At 43.1% G+C, this 9,533-nt stretch overlaps 1 protein-coding gene and 1 long non-coding RNA gene across 2 annotated transcripts; one reads left to right on the forward strand and one right to left on the reverse strand.

The window, feature by feature from the left end:
* Positions 1-1,036: 1,036 nt before the first annotated feature.
* Positions 1,037-5,605, forward strand: LOC123113191 (uncharacterized). The gene is made up of 3 exons (XR_006455969.1): positions 1,037-1,402; positions 2,891-3,189; positions 5,370-5,605. It is a non-coding gene; the product is annotated as an uncharacterized lncRNA (long non-coding RNA).
* Positions 4,308-9,208, reverse strand: LOC123113182 (gibberellin 2-beta-dioxygenase 1). The gene is made up of 3 exons (XM_044534355.1): positions 8,622-9,208; positions 5,388-5,814; positions 4,308-4,917 (listed from the first exon to the last, which is right to left on the reverse strand). The coding sequence occupies exons 1-3, from the start codon at positions 9,038-9,040 to the stop codon at positions 4,642-4,644; spliced, it is 1,122 nt and encodes a 373-aa protein (XP_044390290.1). The 5' UTR covers positions 9,041-9,208; the 3' UTR covers positions 4,308-4,641.
* Positions 9,209-9,533: the final 325 nt, after the last annotated feature.

A 9,533-nucleotide genomic window follows, 5' to 3' on the forward strand; every position in this document is an offset into this window, starting at 1 on the left:
ATGACTCAAAGGGCCCTCTAAAATCTTTATTGGTAATTGAGCTCGTGCAAGTTTATAAATATCAGCATTGTTGGTTTGGTTTAATCGTTGTTTGTGTACTGAAGTTCAGGTAGAATTTCATTTTGCAAAAAATGATACATAAAAAGGAAAATGTGTTAGAGATATTTAAATGTAATTATTAGTTTTCCGAGTCACTAGATCCAAAGCATGCTAATGGTTGAATATATCTTTTATATTAATAAGAAATAAAAAACCAATAGCCAGCAAACGTTCATTGCGGGGCATGATAAATGCGAACGTTTTCTATGACAAATTATTCACAAACACACCACAATTTCTGACAGCGGAGAGTTGCGGAAATTACCATGCTCGCTTCAAAAAATAAAACTACTATACAGACGATGCTTCATAGGACAATTTGTACTCGATGCAAATCTGATTCTCCGCTGCATTTTTCGTCCAGGCATCAACGGCTTGATCACATGGGTCGTGCACAAATTGTCCAAGTTGAGTTGTGTGCATAGCACTCTTCTTCAAAAAATTGCCATCCAAGCTATCAACATATAACTTGCCGCGAAAAACGTTTGTTTTCGGTGGATGGTTCCTTTCTTGTTTATGACGCTGCGACTGGTATGGTGCTACGAGTCATGACGGTTCAGTTATCTTTGATGTTTATAGGGTTTTATTCAGATGCAATGATGCTCTTGAAGCGGAGATCCATGCGCTTATGTAAGGCATGGCTTTATAGCTCTCCAACACACAGAACTGCAAGTCATCGTCTATTCAGATTAAATTAAGACTTTGTCCATCTTATCAAATGTGAATCTCTTACTGTAAGCTTATAGGCACTTGATAGCTGAGATCAAGACCCTGATGGGAGGACAGGGAGTTTATTTCCCAGATTTTTAGGGATCAAAATAGAGTAGGAGATTGTCTGGCTAATTATAGCCGTATAGAATTGCTGTTTGGCTACATATATCGAGGATCTCTTGTCAGTAGATTGTAATCTTATAATTTTGAAATAAAACTCCTCTTTGCCGAAAAAAACTCCATCATTTTTGTTTTTGTTTTTTTGTTTTTGTGGGAAGTCAATTTTTTTTGCGGAAACTCCGTCATTTTTATTTTTGAAGTATTCTGCGTGGCATACACGGGGTTTTTAATCTTCCAAATCCGCGAATGGTAGGAGCCGCCGAGGTGTCGCCCGGGAAGACGAAGTGGGGGCGGATAGGGAGGCACCGGGGGCTGCTGGCAATGGCGCCCGTCAGGATCGCCGGCGGCGGCTGCGGCTGCTCATGGGTTCCGACCTACGACCAGGTGGTGCCTTCAGGGACGTCGCGCCGTTGGCGGTGGGTGCCCCTGCTCCGCATAAAGGCCGGCGGCGCCAGGGAGGCTGCTGCTACAGGTGAGGAACAGTTGAACATAGATTATCCTCTCCTTCCCCTCTTTTTTTAAGTCAAGGTTACTGTCAGGTACTGGTGGATTATTATTCTCGTTTGGGTGGAATATTAATCTCTGTTGCAGTTTGCCGGGCTCTAGACCAAATTTAGCATTTTCAGTGCATTGTAAGGTTTTTGATTTGCCTAAGCATTTTGCTGGTATTATGATATGGCTAGAGATTTTAAGATTGGTATGTTATAGTAAATGCGGTTGATGGGAACCCCGTCCAGGGAAACTCAGAATCCAATTGATGCCAGCGTCGGCAAGGGGTTATGGTCCTGATCTTTTGTCACACTCCCTAGCAACTTTTGGCGGCACATTGTCACCTTCCATGATTTGTGTAACGGGTGGTGGTCATGATAAGGACGGAAATTTTGGAGGCTGCACAATTTGTGTCACCATGCATGATTTGTGTAATGGGCTGTGGTCCAAGCTAAACATGCTGGAATTGATGGTATTTCTAACGTTGCCAATGTTGCCAACCTGTGACTGCAAGCAAATGTCTTGTTCCAACTTCCGGAAGGCAGAAGCTAGTACTTTCTTGCTTAGTTTCCAGCACTGGACCATTACATTTATGGAGCTTCTGCGAAGTTTCATGTAGGCGTGCCGTGCGTTACCAAGTTTCATTGTCTAATACACTTACAAAGGTTCTGTAATATCTAATTCATATATTGGAATTGTAAGGTAAATGACGTTGTACATAACTTGATCTTTTTGTCCGCACTTGTCTCTCTTAGGTTGTAACATTTCCATTGGTAAAAATGCTTTCATAGCATATATTCGTCAATTTAATCAGATAACAAACTTAACGAATTCAATCAGGAATAATTTGTGACAGCAATATCTACTGATTTTCGTCCCCTTTATGATTGCTGGAGATTGAGCTTCAAGGACGGGTTTGCTTCCCAGATGTTTCTTAGCGCTGATGCTATTTTTAAGCACCATCCTTTTTCTTTAATTTGTAGGATTCACCAGAATTTTTACTATATCCAATTCAAATTGCTAGTGTAAAACATAAAACCGTCACATTGCTCCATAGAACTCTCATTGCTAAACGTGATATATATGACAATACTAAACTTTTTGTTGAATAGATTCCAGACTGCACTCTGAGCAGTTCTCACCATCTCATTCATTGTTTTTGGTTGGTCATGTATTCATGTTCTGTAGCTTTGTTCTATCTTCCAAGAGTTACTTTTTATTCAATAATATCCTGTCGCAATGGTGGATCTTGACGTAATCTACAGTGGCTGGTACATGTTGATATCATGAAATTGCTTTCAAGTTTCCGCCTTACCTTTTCTTTTGAGAAAGAATGTTGATGATGCTCTACATTACGAATTTGGAGAAATAAGGTTAAGTAAAGAAAAAAGGGAGAAGAAATGGCCCAACTTTCTTGCCCAACCTCATCTCTGTGGACTGTTGCTAACAATTTACCTTGTTTGTTCTGTAGCTTATATAAGCCTGGATGAGCATGGGGAGGCCAGAAGGGCCATTAATACACTGGTCACTGGTCAATCGCAAGAACGATTGTGACACTCTGCCTCATGGATTTAAGTGGAAGCAATCATAGCCATACCAGACGTAGATTATTGCTTGGTTTTTCCTCTCCAAGATGTTTACAGAAATCCCAAGGCTGGCCAACATTCTGACTTGCCAGTGGACGTTGAGCTGCTTGACGACTGTACCTACTGTTTTGCAGAGGAATGGCCAAGTTACTAATGCCATCCAGCTAATTTTTCACATCAATAGGTAACATATCGAACCTCATCATTTCGTTATAAAATGCAGTCTTAGTATCCACACCTGTGAATTATTTTTCAGTGAGAGCCACATCATTTAGCAGAGAGAACGTTAGGTGTATGACAGTATTTACTATACCGAAGCCTTAATATTTTCGCACATTTGATTTCTCATTTTATATTCGTGTTCTGCCGCCATCGGGTGATAAGGGCACTTGAGGAGTGTCAAGTGCATATAACTACTTGACAACAGACTTAAACAGCCGTCAGAGAGAGCCTAGACAACTGTGACTTGAAGTAGTCAGTGCTAGGTGAAGATGGGTACCTGATAGGTTAGGAATAGGCCTCAAATAGCTTGTCAAAAGGAAAAAAAATCCACAACATGATTTTAAGAACTATGATATTTAGCTTAATTCATGTTTAGTTTAAAGAGGAGAAGATGCAATATAATCCCTATAATATGAATGAGTTGACTTGACTCTTGAGAATATCTAACATAAATGAAACCATCTACCAAAGACATCCAAACTAACAAAATCAAAGCAATGGCCAGTGCTATAGGATCAGCGGACGTGCTCTTCTATGCCTTCGTCAGTGAAGGATTTCTCCCTTGCACACTCTCGTTCTGTAATTTCCTGAGGTTTTTGTTTACCTGATAATTTGGGGTTATGTTGTGAAAATGTTTGAGTTTCATGACTCTTTTTCTTCTTTAAGTTCTCTGTATTGTAAGCTGGTATCCCCAGCATGAACCTTATCAGACTGTTTGCTTTCTATAAAGCAGGGCGCCAAGCCTTTTCTCTGTAAAAACTAAGAAACTCAATCTAATCCCCCTCATGAATAGTAAGTACTGCACAAATACCTGGTGCTATAGTACCTTGTGCTTAATAAGAAGAACAAAATCAATTCAGATCGAGCACACTTCAATTTAGAAAATTGATCACCATCTCCCATTTGGGGATGTGGCTCGAGCTGATATATGCCTTAAACGTTGCATCTTATTGATAACTTGTTAGTTAAATTTGTGCGCTGCTGCATATTTCCAATCATATGTACTTTCTTGCGGACGACACTACCATCTGTATTTGATTATAGTCTACTCGACATTGCTGCCTCTGTCTGGCTTGGCCTTTAGTTTCTGTGAAATCTGAAAATTGTAAATTTGAGTTTAGAGTTAGGTCTCACTTTTGTGGAAGACTTTGCTGTAAGGAAAGTCCAATAAGGGAGAGAGCAGAAATATAAGTTGCACGGGAACAACCAGTTCGCTGAAGGCAATAGTACATTACTATCATACAACCATCACTTCTGTACAAAGCTAGCCAGGTCATGGACACACACACACTGCACCATCATAATACTGAGATTTCTGGCAATAGCTGTCAGAGAGCCAAAATTTTGGGGACGATTCTTATATCTAACTAATCCCCATCATACAGATTGCCTGCAACTCAAGCAGTCATCCCTCTTATTTTCCTTTGCTGCCGTTGCCGCTTTCGTCATCATCAACATGGAAGAGGTCCAGGCGGCTGTGGCTTAGGCGGAGCGAGTACATTGCTGTCTTGTACTCGGCCCATGTGAATGACCGGTACCGGGGTGGTGAGCCGGCTGTGACCATCTCTGGGAGCGCTGAGATTCGTGCATGCAGTGGTGGGGCTGCAAAGTAGATGGTGGACAGCCTTGGCCTGCAGGCACTTGTAATTACTCTGTGCCGGACGCTTACTAACCTCCCATTTGTCAGAGCCTGAAAAGTATAAGGCAGATGAGAAGAAAAGACAAAACAAATCATCAAGGATGAGTGATTTGTGCTGTTAGGCCAACTTACACAGCTTCAGATGTGACTTTTTTGGGTGACAACTGGTAAGAGGGTACTTGAGGGAATCCAGCAGTGGATTTTAAAATAAGCAAAATACCATGTTGGGGTGTCTTGGTAAACTAGTTTTCAACATGAGTGTCCAATCAGACAGTCTTATGTACATGAAAGGATTAAGTGCAGATCATTTTTACTCATGTTTTCTGTAGTAAGTAATCTGTTCATATGAAAGAAATTGTTTAACTTCTAAATCGTATGCAAGTATTTATGGTTGGTCCCAGATCAATGCCTTTAACAGTTTGTTTTCCTTTCTTTAACAGTTCCTATAAAGCATAGTTTTTCTGGTAATTAAAAATATATCTAATGATGTTCCTTCTACTCAGATTAATTGATGTGACTACCTGAAGGAGATCACCAACATTGACGAAATAGGCCGAAGAGTCTGCTGGCACCTGAATCCACACATCCTTGCCGTTGATGTCCGGCAGAAGCACCTGCAAGCCATCAACGTCGTTTGCTCGGAGCAAGCTAAGTAGCTGTGGGTCGGAGTGCTCACCGAACCCGATCCGGCCACCCGCCGCCGGATTCCCACCGTTACCAGCCTTGGTCCTGGCAACCCCCTTGAGCTTGCATTGGTCATCATGGTCAAGCTTGTGAACGGTGCATGATGGAGGGTAGTGGTTGATCCTCAGGAGGGAGTCACTGTCAGTTTCTGTGATGAGCTTGCTGAAGAGCCTGGGGTCCTCCAGCCCTAGCCCCTCTCCCAACAGGTCCAGGATGTCACATGCAAGCTGCTTCACTGCTTCCACATACTCATTCACAACAGAACTGCAAGAAAGTGGGAGGAGGGGATTTCAACATGTGAGTCAAATCAAACACCTGGTTAAATATTTTTATCAAAAAGAGTGATGTCACAGGATCAGGTGCGCGCATGTGCCATGGCAAGTATACTAGAAAGAAAGAGAAAGATGGAGAAGATTTTGACCGATTGATGCACGAGCACTCAAAAGCTGCATCCCTTGCCTGCCTGCATCCACGCACATGCTATATTCGTTTCTTTGTAAGTCGAGATGCAGCTGGGGGGTGACAAAATTTCCAGTGGGCAAATGGGTTCTTGACAGGATTGGTCATGCCCTTTCCCACTGCTCCACGGAAAGACCCATCGGTGCTGGGATCATATATCACTTCCCTGCCAGTGCCACAACACAAGCTCTCGAACATTTCGTTTATGTTACCATAAAAAGGACCCTTTGCATCTGTGCCTCCTTTCTTTTGCTTGGCTTTATATGGATAGCATGGATATGCTCTTTATGGGTGGCTTGGGGACCATTTTTATTCCCATCAGACTTTTGTACTTCAACTGGGGCCCCCCTCTCCTTTTATTTGATGACAAAAGGAGGTTATTCTGTTTTCCAAGAAAAAATATACAGTGTATGTATACACCAGGTACATGCATATACATCATTGTCTATATGAAAAAACTTGATGAACTTTGCTAATTAAGCCCACAGAGCTATCTGGTAGATATGGATGGTTCAACTTTCTTGTACTCCCATTCTATTGCTGCACCAGTTGGTGGTTGGATATTGCCATTAATTGGAGGCCACTGCAGCATATATGTGTCAGATTAGTTGATACACAGATATACACAGTCTGTTGGAGAGGGGCCTGAGAGGGTCCTTCTAGCTAACTACCGAAGAGAGTGTTTTATTGTCCCTTTCATCTTATTTTGCTCTCAACAAACTCTGATTAGGCCACTTTCTGATCTGGGTAGTGAGTGCTACACTCATAGTACTTCATAAATGACCTTTCGTATTCAGCGTATATACGCGCAAACATAGTTAAGAAGATCTTATCTGTTATGTTCAGTCAGCTGTAGCTTAACATCTGTGGGCATTTTCTCCCATCACCAGGGACAAATGTATCTTTCCCAGGCAGAAATTGGTGAGTCAAATTTCTTAGCTAAGACTGATTTTCCTGTGTTTTCCTTTTCCAATGTTTGTATAGGGTTAGACAACTCTAGCCTAACTTTCATGAGGAAATCTCTCATGCCCATCCTGTGTAGCTATCAAGTTTGTTGTGTCACATCAATTGTATGCTTTTATTTTGCTTTAGAAACTAGCTATGTTGATCTTAATCGCCGGAACCAACTTATCAACAGCATCAATTATGCCATTATTGCAAAATAATTATCGTTTCAGAAACTATGTGCTCATGTATTCCCACGATTTAATCGATGAGACCTATCTGAAGATGATACATATGTGTGCATATTGAAGTTAATTCTGTCATGAACAAAAAACATAAAAGTAGAGAAACTAATAGGCATATATGGTAGCACAAAGTATATATAAATTAGTCCCACAATAACATTAGCTGCATCTCCCCCATAAAAAATAATTAAATTAGCTACATCTGTTTGGAGTTAAAATATTATTTTGTATTCATTCAACAACTGTCCACGTTGTGATATATATATTTCGATTTATACATTAGCTACACCTCTCACTTTGGCTTGAATTATATTTTCAATTTGCACATGTAACTTTTTTCGTCCTTGAAAGAATCTGTGTGTAACATGTAGTGCATCACAACACGGCAAAACAAGAAGTAGCTAGGTCCTTTCAAAAAAGGAAGTAGCTAGGCAAGCTCAGTTTTGCAACACGAGTGTGCATGCATGCATGCTTCCAACATTGGCTTCTTTTTTGCCTGTATACACAAGACATCATTGTACTAAGCAGAAAGTCCTCTGTGCATGCACGCCCTTGCTACTTGTGTACACACAGGCCATGCCCTAGCTAGCTAGTCCTGCCTCACAAATAAATCGGTCCATGCCTGATGCCCACATATATCACCTCTCTAGGACGACCCCACATGTCGGTCTGGAATTAACAAAGGTTGACTGTAACCATATCTTCCAAATTTATTAGGGGATAGCTAACCAATATGCAATGGGGCAGGCCCAGGATTATTATGATAAGCAAACCACATCACATTCACACCAACATCAACATAGTCAGTTGGTTAAGTGGCACTGCTGCTAGCTATATGTAGCCTCTAGCTTTGGATGTTGATCATGTCACGTCTGACGCCTCCAGCGCCATCAACGCATGTATAAACGCCTATCTACACATTGGCTTGTCGACGTCTTGAGCTTTGAAACCCTCTGGACCTAATATGATAATTAATGGCGGTGGAGCGACGCACTTCAGTGGTGTATAGGAAACCGAAAGTGACACTGTCTTTCTCTCTCTCTCTCTCTAACGCCTCGAGCTGACCAGACTGTTATGTAGTAAAACCGAGCTTTTGCCACGAGGCCCTAGTGTCACTGGCAGGTGAGCCTGAATACAGCACTAGTATGTTTCATGTTTGAAGGTTTTCTTGATGCTTGCAGGATTAAGAAACCATTAGAACGTTAGGCAAATGTATAATGATGCTTCACTGATGTGGTATGTGTGTGCCTTGTACGTAAGCATGTACTCCTCTGTACACCAATATAAGACATTTTGCAGTTCAACAATTGAACTGCAAAAACGTCTTATATTAGTGTACAGTATTTCTTTTTTGCGAGTACAAGGCAGTACAGTTCTTATTATTATATATAGAAAGACATATATACGTATGTATGTATGTACCTGAAGCGTGAGGGGTCGTTGGTGTCGATGGAGCTGGCTCTGTGCGCGACGGCGGCGGGGTTGGCGTGGAGGAGGAGGTACTCGAGCTCGCCGAAGTCGCCGTTGAAGCCGATGCTGCGGCAGCCGTAGCCGAGCGGGCTCGGCGGGCCGGCGCGCTGCTTGTCGTGTGCCGCGAGCGCGAAGAACGCCGAGGTGGCGGCGTCCAGCCGTGCCGCGGGTCCCGCTGGAGGCACGCCATGGTTGACGGCACGGAAGAAGCCCTGCTCCGCGCACGCACGCGCCACCTGCCGCGACAGCGCGCCGCGGCCGTGGGGCGCGGACATGTCAACCGTCGGTATGGCGCCGCCGCCGGGGCACGGCGGTGGAAGCAGCGTGGTCACCGTCTCTTGTCGCGCCGGCGTCGTGGAAGGCACCACCATCGCGTTAGCTCGGCGGACGCTCGCTTCACGTGCGTATGCAATGCGTCGAACTGTGGAGAGAGAGAGAGAGTATGTGCGAGCGCGTGTGTGGTAGTGTTTTTTAGAGAGAGAGAGAGAGAGAGAGAGCTGGGTGATGGACACTATGATCGAGCTGGTACTGCGAGTTGTGTGTAGGGGGTCTTCCAACCGGAGGGGAGAGTGGCTGTATATATGGACATGAAGAGAGAGAATCACTGCTAGAGTGGTGAGTTGCTGACCCCCCGTGATCTTTCGACTTGGTGTAACGTAGTACCCGTTCTCTTTTTCTTTTTGTGTGTGTGTGTGTGTGTGGGGGGGGGGGGGGGGGGGGGGGCATGAGCTTAATTGTCTATGCTTAGCTCAATGACATCACTCTCCCTTCCCCTATGTTTCTCTCTCTAATTTGTAGGCCCTTAAATTCTCTTGGTTGCAGAAATGGGTTGTGTTTATGGCTGAAGAAAGAAGACCATTTACG

This window comes from Triticum aestivum, chromosome 1B (genome assembly GCF_018294505.1).
Source record: "Triticum aestivum cultivar Chinese Spring chromosome 1B, IWGSC CS RefSeq v2.1, whole genome shotgun sequence".
Lineage (NCBI taxonomy): Eukaryota > Viridiplantae > Streptophyta > Magnoliopsida > Poales > Poaceae > Triticum > Triticum aestivum.

What these genes read in the sequence shown, in the direction of transcription:
- LOC123113182 (XM_044534355.1), bottom strand. Translation starts at nt 9,040, where the DNA reads ATGGTGGTGCCTTCCACGACGCCGGCGCGACAAGAGACGGTGACCACG. An exon ending in AACGACCCCTCACGCTTCAG is followed by an intron (nt 5,815 to 8,621) that starts GTACATACATAC and finishes ACTTTCTTGCAG; the next exon opens with TTCTGTTGTGAATGAGTATG. An exon ending in ATGTTGGTGATCTCCTTCAG is followed by an intron (nt 4,918 to 5,387) that starts GTAGTCACATCA and finishes TATACTTTTCAG; the next exon opens with GCTCTGACAAATGGGAGGTT.